General features: G+C 57.2%; 1 protein-coding gene across 1 annotated transcript; it reads left to right on the top strand.

The window, feature by feature from the left end:
• The first annotated feature begins 3,072 nt into the window (after positions 1-3,072).
• POU3F1 (POU class 3 homeobox 1) lies at positions 3,073-12,139 on the top strand. The gene is made up of 2 exons (XM_059729467.1): positions 3,073-4,439; positions 9,371-12,139. The coding sequence occupies exon 1, from the start codon at positions 3,088-3,090 to the stop codon at positions 4,249-4,251; it is 1,164 nt and encodes a 387-aa protein (XP_059585450.1). The 5' UTR covers positions 3,073-3,087; the 3' UTR covers positions 4,252-4,439; positions 9,371-12,139.
• Positions 12,140-12,462: the final 323 nt, after the last annotated feature.

Genomic DNA, 12,462 nt, shown 5'->3' with positions numbered 1-12,462 from the left:
CGAGCATTTGGAGCAAAACACGCTGCAGTCCGGGCCAGGCGCTTGTTTTCACGCGCGAACTGAAGAGCACACGCGAGTGTCTCCATCTGCATGAGAGCACAAGAGTGCGTTTTACCACAATTATCTATATTTCTATGCCGGCCTTTAAGAAGTGGCTACCTTTCTGCGCGGGTGGCTGGCTCTCTTGAATGAGCCAAAGGATATTTAAATGAAATGCTCTACATGTTGGGAAACGGCGCATTTCACCAGAGGCGATCGAGATGCGAAGTTCACCTTGGAAATGCTCTGCCCTAGGGCTCCTCTCAGCTGCAGCTCCCCTTGCCACACAAGCAGTGCATGGGCACGAGTCGGGTGTCTGACCAGACTGTGCCTTGATGCGGGGCGCAGAGGGCTGAGGCAGGGATGGCTGCACGGAAGAAGAGGACAGCCCAACCCCCCGGCCGGTTTGCATTGTGCACAGACCCCCCCAGGGATCGACTGAAGTCCCAGGATCTGAATTGGGGTGAGATCTGCCCTAATGCGTGAGAACTCACAATGTGGCCGGTCCCTTTCAGCACCAGGCTACAACGTGCCGGCCGAGACGTCCGCACAGGGTGGCACTGGCGAGTCCCGGAGCTGCTCTTCTGCCTGGCTGAGAAGCCCTGGAGCAAAACCCCCGTGCAGCCCTTGGGTGGACATCCACCAGCCCCTGCATCACACCCCTCCGCTCCCAAGCTGATGAGCCCCTACAGCATCACCGACCTAGGGAGCCCGAAGGGGACAGGGAACGAGAGCAACTTTCCCGCACAACCATCACTGGGAAGAATTCCTGTCTGCAGAGACGAGCATTCATTCGGAAAGGCTGACTCTAAAACACCCCGTGCTTGGTGGCACGTTGGACCAGGTCCTGTGCAGGGAGTCCAGTCCAGCCGCCAGCTGTCCCGCGGGTGCTGTTGGCTCCTGTTCCCCAGCATGGGCCTTACGGCTTCAAACTGAGTCCCTATCACGGATTGTGCCTTGCTCTGGATGCCCCCGGTCTGGCGTGGCACGCACGGTACGGTCCACGTGCCGTTCACAGCAGGCGGCACCTGGCAGAGGCTTGGCTGCGCTCACCTCATTATTGGTGTTGTCCCACCAGCCCAGCCGCACCAGGCAGGTTTCGAAGCTGTCAGAGACACTGAAAACAAGTCACATTGAACATTGCCCACGGGCTTGTTTATTCCTCGAGCAGGGAGCGGACTGCATGCCAATATTCCTGGTAGGACATAATGAAGGAGCTTGTTTCTGCTGGAAGACTTGGATGCCCTCCTAAGCGGGGGGAGTGCTGGATGGCCCGGCTGTGGAAAAGCAACGTACCAAATTAAAGTGGAGAAAAAGCTTTCCAGGCACCCGGGAACAGACCGGGGCCTTCCCAACAGCAGAGCTCCTCCTGGGGAGCGAGCCCCAGCCGAGGGCAGGGAGGCCGGACACATGAATATGCAGATCTCCCACTTGAAACTGCGGTGCCGGGGCGGACGCCTCCCCCTCCCGGCCCCCCTGGCTGCTCTATTCAGGGTCAGTCTGCTCCTCCGCTGTAACCTCCATCACAAGGTTTGCAAATGAGCTAATTTGCAACCCAGCTCTCAGCTCTGGTGAGAGGGCTTCTCCGGGGGAAGAAGCCTCCCGATCTCTCCCTGTGCCGTGCAGCCTCCTTCGCCTCGACTCCACCGGTGCGCTCAGCCAGCCGGGCGGCCCGCGGCTCCGACCTGGAACAATAACTCCATTAGACAAGATGACACGAGCGGGCCTAAAAACAGCGTCCCCGCCTGGGAAGACGGCGAGAGGGGCTTTGGCAACGCGATAGGAAAAGGAAGAAAAGTTTGGAAATGAAATCCAGCCCTGAGCCTTTAGAAGTGATTAATCCCGACCCAGGATCTACTCATTTACAGGCAGCTCGTTTGCACCGAATTGGAGCCGGGGACGTTCATTCATTGCGATTCCCTTGGGGGGGGACAAAACCCCACGAAAACCGGGATCTATATAATGGCAAGCTGTCATTGCAGTCCCCTTGTGGGGGGGGACACAAAAACGGGGATATAGATAACTAAAAGCTGTCACTGTGATTCCCTTGGGGGGGGACAAAACCCCCCAAAACCGGGATCTATATAATGGCAAGCTGTCATTGCAGTCCCCTTGTGGGGGGGGACACAAAAACGGGGATATAGATAACTAAAAGCTGTCACTGTGATTCCCTTGGGGGGGGGGACAAAACCAAAAAACCGGGATCTATATAATCGAAAGCCGTCATTGCGATTCCCTTCGGGGGGGGCGCACAAAAACGGTGATGTATATATAATTGAAGTCGTCATTGCGACTCCCTTGTGGGGGGAACCCACAAAATATGCATAACCGAAAGCCGTCACTGCGATTCCTTTTGGGGGGGGACAAAACCAAAAAAAATGGGATTTATATCATAGAAAGCCGTCATTGCTTGTGGGGGGGGCACAAAACCGGTGAGAGATATATCACCAACCATCGTTGCGACTCCCTTGGAGGGGGGGAACAAAACTAAACAACCGGGATTTATATCATGGAAAGCCGTCATTGCTTGTGGGGGGGCACAAACCCGGTGATTACATATATATATATATATTTATTTATATATATATCTCACCAGCCATCACTGCGACTCCCTTGGGAGGGAAACCCGCAAAACCCGGGATCTCTGTAAGGGAGAGGGGTCATTGCGATCCCTTGGGGGGGGGGGGGGGGGACAAAACCAAAAGCCGGGATCTGTATCTAACCGCAAGCGGTGGGTGCGATCCCCTTGGGGGTGGGTCTGGCGGAGAGCCGTGCAAGCTGCGGGTGTTTGGGCAGGGCTCGTGCCGGGGGAGACGCGGAGCGGGCGGGCGCGCACCTGCCGCCGCGGGCCTTTGTGTTGCCGCCGCCCTCCGCGCAATGGGCACGGCGGCGGCCCACGTGGCGGGCCGGCATGAATGAAGCGCGGCGGCCAATGGGGCGGCGGGGCGGGGCGCGGGCGGGGCGGGGCGGCCAATGGGGCGCGGCGGGGGCGGGGCCCGGCTGTAAAGCGGCTCGCGGCGCGCGGCGGGCGGCGCGCACAGACGTGCCATGGCCACCACGGCGCAGTACCTGCCGCGCGGCAGCGCGCTGCTGCCGCCCGACCACCACCACCACCACCACCACCACCATCACCCCCACCACCACCACCACCACCCGGCCGCGGCGTACCGCGACGTGCCCAAGATGATGCACCCGCACGAGTACCTGCCGGGGCTGGCGGGCCCCCCCGCGGGACACGCCGTGAGCCTGGCGCCGCCGCCGCAGTGGCCGCAGCAGGGCGGCGCGGACTGGGGCGGCGGAGGCGGCGGCGGCGGCGGCGGAGGAGGCGGCGGCGGCGGCGGCGGCGGCGGGGCGGCGGCGGCGGAGCACGGCAAGGGCGCGCCGGGCCGCGACGACTTCCACGCGGTGCCGCGGGCGCACCTGGTGGGGCCGCAGGCGGCGGCGGGCGGGTGGGCGCAGGGCGCCGGCCACCACCTGGCGCCCATGTCGCCGCCCGCGCCCGCGGGGCACCAGGCGCTGCTGTACGGCCAGCCGCCCTACGGCGCGATGCTGCCGCCGCCGGCGCTGCACCACGGGCTGGCCCACGACGGCGCCGGCCCCGAGCCGCCGCCGCACGCGCCGCCGTCGCCGCCGCCGCTGGGCCACCCGCCCGAGCCGGCCGACGACGACGCGCCCAGCTCGGACGACCTGGAGCAGTTCGCGAAGCAGTTCAAGCAGCGCCGCATCAAGCTGGGCTTCACGCAGGCCGACGTGGGGCTGGCGCTCGGCACCCTCTACGGCAACGTCTTCTCGCAGACCACCATCTGCCGCTTCGAGGCGCTGCAGCTCAGCTTCAAGAACATGTGCAAGCTCAAGCCCCTGCTCAACAAGTGGCTGGAGGAGACGGACTCCTCCACGGGCAGCCCCACCAACCTGGACAAGATCGCGGCGCAGGGCCGCAAGCGCAAGAAGCGCACCTCCATCGAGGTGGGCGTCAAGGGCGCCCTGGAGAACCACTTCCTCAAGTGCCCCAAGCCCTCGGCGCACGAGATCACCTCGCTGGCGGACAGTCTGCAGCTGGAGAAGGAGGTGGTGCGGGTCTGGTTCTGCAACCGGCGGCAGAAGGAGAAGCGCATGACGCCGGCCGGCCCGCCGCACGCGCCCATGGAGGACGTTTACTCGCAAGCCGACGCCTCGCCGCTGCACCACACGCTGCCGGGCGCCGCGCCCTGACCGCGCCGTCGGGCCGCTCGCCCCGCGCCGCGCCGCGCCGCTCCCCTCGCCCCGCACCGCACCGCACCGCCCGCACCGCACCGCACCGCACCGCCCGCACCCCGGCTCTGTATTTATTCCGCCGGCCGACGGACGGACGGACGGACGGACGGACAGGCAGGCGGGCGGGTGGGGAGAACTAGCCAAAGGTTTGCCATCTCTCTCTGTCTCTCCCTCCCTCCCTCTCTCTGTCTCTCTCTTAATTTATTGGGAAGGGGGGCGGACTCGTTTTGGTTCGGATGATAATGATGATGGTTGTTTTTTGGGGGGTTTCTTCTTCTTCTTCTTCTTCTTTTTTTTTTTATGCCCCTATTTATGTGACAGCCCATATTTTATTACTGACATAAAGCATTCACCCGCAACACCCCCACCTCCCCGCCGTCTCGTGTGGTTTTCTTTTTGGGGGGGGGCTCGGGTCGGGGTTGTCCGCGCGCCGGCCCCTCCGATGAGCGTGCGCCTCTCCGGGAGTAAGAGAACCGCAGCAGGAAAAGTTGGTCCCTTCTTGTTTCCGTGGGTGTCGAGAAGGGTCTGCAGGCGCGGGATGGAAAATGCAACCGGAAGATTTGCTGTGAGCGGTGTGTTTTGGACATGGACAGGTCCCCTCTCGCGGTATCCTGCTGCGCTGAGGTTTCTTGCGGTTGTGTCAGGAGAGGCCGAAATACGTACACGATTTCACTCTGGGTGTGCAAAAGAATCAACTTGTCTCTCTCTCCTTTTTTTCTTTTCTTTTTCTTTTTTCCCCCCCTTTGAAAAATCCATTTGCTTTCCAAATGGGGCAGGAATAGTCACGTAAGTGGATTCTTTTTACCGTCTCGGATCTCTTGATTCCAGCAATATTTGTATGTGGAGAGAACTTTTGGAAGCATGTGCCTATGTGGAAAGTCTCGCGCTGGAGAAACGTTGAATGGCCTGGTAGGGGTAAAAAAAACAAACCATCAGATGCTTGCTTTTGGGTTTGCTAGAGAATTTCTCTCCCGTCTGTGGCATTTGACTGATTGCAAATATTGCTACTTGACTGTGGACAAACTTCACGCTCGGTGAAACTGCAGGTGAAAAGGGAATTTTTTTGTTGACGATCAGGCGCATGGCATGTCCGCTCGCAGATTTGTTCTTATTTTTATTTTTATTTTTTACATACGAGGGACACGGTTTACACCCAACCGGACCAGTCTTCTGTTTTCCACCGTTTGTTTTTTATTGTATTTTTGTGCCTTCGGTGTTTGTTTGCAAATGCGTTATTGTTCAGGCAACTGTCACAATCAGCCATGTTACTATAAATTAATTATCATATTTTCTCTGTGTCATTTAAAAAAAAATGTAGTTCTTGTATATCAGTTAATACAAAGGATATTGTTTCAGATGCCAAACGCTCATTAGCTGTTTCTTTGAATTTATTTTTTTTTAATAAAAAAACAAACCAACCCCCAGTGTTGCTCTGGCCATCAGTTATCACGCGAAAGGTTTGTCATGCTAAATACTATGTTTGATACCCATAAATTAACGGACTAGCCAATGGGTTCACTGTGCAGCACTGGAGCTGGCAAACCCTGCAGATGAATGCACTAATAACTTTTTGTAGCATAAAATGAAATGTGATTTAAAGGTGTCGAGGCACAGTATTAATAAAGCAGCGTGCATTTTGTCCGCTTTCGTTACTTGCTCAACTTGAGTTTCTTTTGGCTTAGGTGGCAATTGTGCAAAATGCAGGGAATTGTGCAAATTGTAGCGTGGCGTTTGAAGGACGGTGTCGGATGTTGGCCCTCCCTCCCCACACGGTTTGTCTGCCTCCAGAATATTTCTAACACGTAGAATTTCCTGAGCATTTGCGGTGGGTGAGATAACAACATCATATTTATCAGGAATAATTTAACAGTGATTTATAAATACATGAACATCGGGGTGTCATCCAAGCAACATCATGAAACTAGGGAAACATTTCCAATTTTCAGATTCTTCTTTATCTCTGTCTTCATTTTTTTTTTTTTTGCCTCTGTTTCATTCACCCATCCTGGCATTTATTCATTGATGCTGTTGAAACTCTCTAAAGCCATTTTAAGAAAGTCTTTGACGTTCCCTATGCTTTTAAAAAAAAAAAAAAAGAAACAGCAGGGGAGAAAAAAGAATGAAATAAGAGAAAACCCTAGTCGTAGTTTGGATGAGACTAAGTACAGAATTTGAGCTCTTGCCTGTGTGTACCGGGAGCTATTGAGATAGAGTAAGTCTCTCTCCTTTTAAGTAGTTTGTATGGCAAACAGTGCTGTATTGATATTTGAAAAAGAGGGGTCAGTTTTCACATTTCATTCCCATAATGGATGAGATATGAAGCGAGTCCCACGGAGGTTGAACACCCTTGGGTTGTTTGGTTTGTCAGAATATATAAGGCACTTGCAGCCTTTGTGCGTTAGCTCCCTCATGCTATTGAGCAGCAAAAATAAAACACACTTCATTTGTGCAGTGCCAAAATGTTCAGCCCTTTTAAAAATCAAATACCCAAAGGTTTGCCTCATTTAGTAGAAGTGTTCCAGTTCTTAGCCACGGCATAAACAGCAATTAGGGTGGGTTGGGGTTTGTTTGTTTTTTCCCCTTCGTTTCCGAAGCTAAATGAAAGTGTTACCAGGGGTCCGTAGCTGGAGACACAAGGCACAAAGCACGTAAAAGCGCGAAGGCAGTTTTGGTAGCTCGGAGACCATACAAAAGTGTAAATGCTTATTATTTAGTGGCACAATTTTAAAGGAGGGAAATGTGTTCAAAAGGCTGGGCCTAACGTAGGGAGAGAAACCGGCGCTGTGCCAGTGAAAAGATGGTCCGGGAGGCTGAGGTTGACACCGCTTTGCAAACGCTGCCCTGGACCAGCGGGTTTCGGGGGACGTGGCCGTGCCCTGCCGGCCTTCTGTTGTATTTTGCTACACCTACATTCTGGCGTTTGATGAATGCAAACCTTCATCGTCGGGAAATACCTCGTGCCGCTAAGAAAACAGTCCTCCCTTCAGAGCGACTTGGTTTCAGGGGAGTCGAGGCCAAGTCCGGCTCTCGTGCGTGGTCTGAGTGGGAGGACTCTGGAGGACCAGGGCTTTGATCAGGGAAAGCGTGGCTGGGTCCAGGACGGGGCAGTCGGCCGCTCGGCCAGAGTTCGGGGTTGGAGCCGCAGGGCCACTGGTAGGACATCTGAACGGGGTGACATTGTCCCTGCTGCCGGCCGCACGGAGGGCGCTTTGCCTTCGCTCCCAAGGTGGCATTACTGCCTCCAACTCCCCCCATCTCCTTGAGGGGCAAATGTTTTCCAAACGCCGCCACCTTCTTAAATGTCTTCACCGGCAATTTGGGGGAGACAGCATCGCTGTCCTCTTTGTGCAAAGGACCTTCAGCAGGGCACGGTCTTGTTTTCCCTTTCCCTAAAGCTGGGGTAGCGTGGGAGCCCGGCTGCCGCGGCCCGCAGTCTCGCTTGGGATTCCTTTCTTGTCTGCAAGGAGAGGCAGCCCTTGCTCTGCCCCGCTCCCCGGTGCGGAGCCCGGGAGGGCACCGGCGAGCTTTGCAGCATGGGGCAGTTTGCCTTGCTCGGCGCAGTCGCTGCTCATTAGTGATGCCCTATTAACCTAACTTGTGTCGTCAACAGAATCCAGCCTACCCATGGCTTGCTGCCGGGGCCCGATCCTGCCAGAACGAGCTGCGACAGTAGCAACCTAATCCCTTCTCGGGCGACCTGGGCCCTGGCGTAAAACTTTAACGGCACGAAGGCTAGGTCCTCGTGGGGCCAGTTCCCGCTTCCCGCAAACTCAGTGAGAGCAGTCTTGGGCTACGTGCACACGAAGTACACTTCCACTCCTCATTAGCAGGCTGGGGAGCGGATGCCCTCGCAGATCTGTCTTTTTCTTCCTCCCCACGGTAAACTCGGCAGCCTTAACCCTGCTCCCGGTGAGGTCAGTAGCCAAACTCGTGCTGTTTGGGGCGAGCTACGTCAGGCCGTGCAGCTGGGGCGTGCTAGAAAGGCGCAGGGATCAGGCCTCGGTAATTCCCGTCTCTGCCTCGTGCTCCCTGGACATTGGTGTGCGTGGAAGCGAGCACGCAGCAACCCCTCCACTGCTCCGAGTTTGCTGCGTGGACTGGGAGGACCGTGTCCAGCTGTGGTGCTCACACGTGCACTCCCGCTCCGGCGGCTGCTGCCCTGCCGGTACCGTGTAGGCTGAGTGCCCTCTATCGGTCCTTGCAGGGGAAGAGAAGGCAGGCGAGCCGCTCGGCTCTGACACCTCAACTGGGAACTCCTGGAAACGTGTCCGAGACATGGACCGACAACGCCGTCCCCGGACAACGCCGCGTGTCTGACGTTGCTGTCGTCTGTCGGTCTGCTCCCGGGACGTCCGCACCCCCTTGCTCCAACGTGTCCCCCCACCGACGGCTTCAGACTTGAATAGACCCCGGTTCACCAGATCAAGTCAGGGAGAGCGAGAGAGACCCCACGCTCCCATTCAGCCTGGCGAGGTTGGACGACGGATCTCCGCTCAGCCTGTCTCGGGCCTACCTTTAGTATTTATTGGTGTGCGCAGATGTGCGTGTACACACAGGGGCTCTCCCTCTCGCACACAAATATAAATACAGCCAAGTGCAGCTAATCAGATGTTTTCCCTTGTGATTCATGTAAAACTCGACCTGCGAAAGTTCCCACTAGTTTCAATTAGAACTAATAAGACCAGGCTTCTCTGTGTAACTAATCATGCCAGGTCTGGGAATTATGGGCTTGCAAAGGCAGCATTAAAGCATATGATACTGTACACAAGAAATAATGCTCGTGTTGAATCAGCCCTCATGAATATTTCATGCCCTTGATATCACATTATTTTTGGTGCGAGTCAAAATCAGTGCTGTTTCTTGCATGCGGGGCGACGAAGGCATTTCTTAATGACAGGTGTGCAGCAGGCACGGGGGCGCGTACTCCGGGCTGGGAGAGGGCTCCATTTCTCAAACTACTGTAATGTTTTCTTCCTAGGCATCTCCAGCACCCAGTTCACCTTCACATATTCCTCATTGATTTCACATGTTCAGTCCTGCCAGCTCTTAACCATATTTTTCTTCCTCTTGTGTTTAGCCTCACACCGTAGCTGCTCTGCAGTTGAACGGACAACGAGCAAAGGGTGCGACGGCCGAAGAGCGCTATTGCCTTTTATCGTTTTCCCAGACTGTCCTTCCTTGTAAATTTGAGTGAGAGACTCATCGTAGTGGCCCGGCTCCCTGCCTCGGGGACGGGAACTGCCTGATAATACGGAGCGGGTTGGAAATACGTGAATGAGCGAGTGTACAAAATTGTGCGTGTAGATGGCAGCTGATTTGGATGCGTCTCAATGGGGCCACGATGCGTGCTAGGGGCTCGAACCAGAGCCGGGGGCAGGGGCTGGGAGTGTTTCCGTTAGTCCGTCTAGTTTCCATGGATGTTTGGCCTGTTTATCGGTCCTCGTTCCCTCATCTCCGGCGCCCGCTGGTCACTTCTCACCCACCCGAAGGGGGACACAACTTTGAGGCAGGCAAGACCCCTCCTCGGGCCAGGGCCTGGGAAGAGCGGAGCCTTTCACAAACTCTGGGCCGTGTTATTTTTACAACTGGGGCAAAGTTTTAAGAGGCGCTGTGGCTGGGGCCGCGTGCCTGCCTTGTTCCTCGTGTCAGTCGTTCCGACCCCCAGACTGACCCAAAGGCTGTGCTGCTCGCACCGGGCTTTGTATTTGTCACTGAAAAATCAATACGGTTTTTAATCAGCGTGCCAGGGTGGGAGGTCTCTGGTGCCAGCCCAAGGAGAAATAAAAAAGCACAAGGTGGGCTTTTCAAGCGCGTCAGCAGCAGCATGAATTGCAGCGTGGAAAAGCAGGGTACTGGTGCACGGAGAACAAGGGACAGGGAGCCCAGCTCAGCTTTCATGCCAGGCCCCTCACCAGCGTGCCAGGACGCCCATCGGGGCTCCAGAGCATCATGCCATTGGTGCCAGCTGGCGCCCGAGTGAATCGCATCTCTGGCATTCATTCCCTTGCATCGCCGGTGGCTTCAGAGAACCTGGCTGGCTGGGTTTCCCTTTGGAGAAGCGCTGGCATGTCTCCGCAGTTGGCACCAGCCACCTGTCCCACCTGTCCTCCACGGTGCGGTGCAGCTGGCACGTACACCATGTGCCTTGGCCTCCTGCTAGCCTCCCCCTTGCCTCTGCCGGAGAAGGTCCTCCGTGGGCCCTTCTCGCCGGGCTGCTTGCCCGCTCCCCTGCCTGCCTGCCTGCTGCAAACGGCTGAGAGCGCTGCAGGACCGGACCTCGCATTGCCGAAGGGAGCCGCTCCCTCCCATGCAGAGACCTGCAAAGCCCGCAGCGGTCAATAAAGCAGTCATTTTCAGGGCCTGACCCAAAGGCCAGCGTGTCTGGGGCGCTGGGATGACTATACACTGCTGCGGAGGGAGCGTCCTGCACACTTAGAGGCATCCCTGGGCGAGGTGTGAAGTCAGCGTAGTGACAGAAGCAGCCCCCACAAGTCCTCCCATAGCCTACAGGCCTGCATGCCCGCAGGGGCCTTGGGCACATCGTCACGCCCAGCACCCGTGGCTCGGCGCAGAGACGGCCCTTCCTGGCAACAGGCCGTGGCACCGAGGGTCCTTAGCGTGGGCAAGCGGGACGGCTCCTCCCTGCGTCACGGGGGCAAGGACCGTGCTGCCCTGCCCCCAGCCGCCTGTGAAAGGGGCAGCACGTCAAGGAGCTGCGCTTCCTCGGCCGCTCTTTGTCTTCCTGAGATCGCTCCGTGTACTCTCCAGCGCAGCATGCAAGCTTGTCTCTCCAAGCCACTTCACCCGTGTGTGCAGCTCCCCGGACCAAGGCAACACAGGCCTGTGGCAGTGGCACAAGGAAGGAGCGCGCTGGAAGCACGGCGTTTCGGCTGCCCCCAGACTCACACCCCAGCCTGCGAGCCCATCGGTGCACGGTGCTGCCATCCACCCCACGGGGTGCCGGCTGTCCCCCCGAAGCTGCCGGCATGCACAGTAACCCCCCTCATCAGCCCAGATAACTGGCCTGGAAAGGCAAAACTGCTGTCACCAGCAATGCCCGTGCATGGTGGGGCCACCGGTGATTTAAAATTCAAACGACCAACAAATAAGAGTCCTGTGGTTGCTTATGAGCCCGATCCCTGGGCCCCAAGAGAGTCTCGGGGACCGCACCGTGAGAAAGCTGGCCCTGGTGTCCGGTCACCAGGCAGCTCAGCTTTCCTCCCGGTGGAGATGGCACAAACAGAGCCCTGAGAAATAGTTTCCGGAGTGTATTTGTCACAAGACTTGGATCCACTTCCTCCTCAGCGGGACACAGGAGAGCTTTCGCCGGCCATCACCGACAGCTGCTGCCTCCCAGCCACTCTCGCAGGGTGTTAATTGCTCGTGGCATGCCCGGGCCAGGTCCTGGGCTCCCCTCTGTGCCCAGCGCAGACGCCTTTCTGCTTCCTTGCCCCCCAGGCCAGTGCGCAGACCTGCTTTAAACTGGTCTTGCTGGTAAAGCCAGAGCCAGCCTCGCGCCTTTCTGCAGGGGCAAGGGGAGCAGGAGGAACAGCTGGCAGGGCCGGTCCCGTGGCTTCTCCTGGAGGAGTCTGCTCTACCCAGGGGAGGAGGAGCGATGTGGGGATGGGTGGGAGTCTGGGCCTTGCCAGGGTTGGGGAGCAGACAGGCAGACGGGGAGGGATGGACAGACCGGGTTCAGAGCCATTGAGGGAGAGGCGCTGGGATCGATACCTGGAGTATTTGATATTCCGCTTAGCGAAACCCTTGCTACGTCTTTAATTACTGTTTCTGAAAGCGCCACGGGATGGAAAGCAAAAGCCAGAAATAAATAGCGCGGGATGATCAATTGGGCATGAAACCCTTGTTATTGATCACCTTTAACCTCTGCTTAAACTAATGACAGAGCTCCCATTGAACTGTCCCCAGGCGTGCAGCGCATCAATTGCACGAGTGCCACATAAATCATCGCGGGTCGCGCGCGTCGCCAAGCGTGAGCCCATCCGACCGGGCGAGGGGCAGGGCATCGTGCATGGGCGATGGGGAGGTCACGGGCAGAGTCCTCTGATGCGCCCATTGTGGGTCCCTGCCACCAGCAAGCAGAGGCTGGATTGGCACCGGAGGAGACACGGGACGCACAGAGCCTGTGCTGATGCACATGGAGGGGTGGGG

Source organism: Alligator mississippiensis, chromosome 6 (assembly GCF_030867095.1).
Source record: "Alligator mississippiensis isolate rAllMis1 chromosome 6, rAllMis1, whole genome shotgun sequence".
Lineage (NCBI taxonomy): Eukaryota > Metazoa > Chordata > Crocodylia > Alligatoridae > Alligator > Alligator mississippiensis.
The sequence above is the reverse complement of the archived record's forward strand: the minus strand, read 5'-3'. Positions and strand labels throughout refer to the sequence as shown.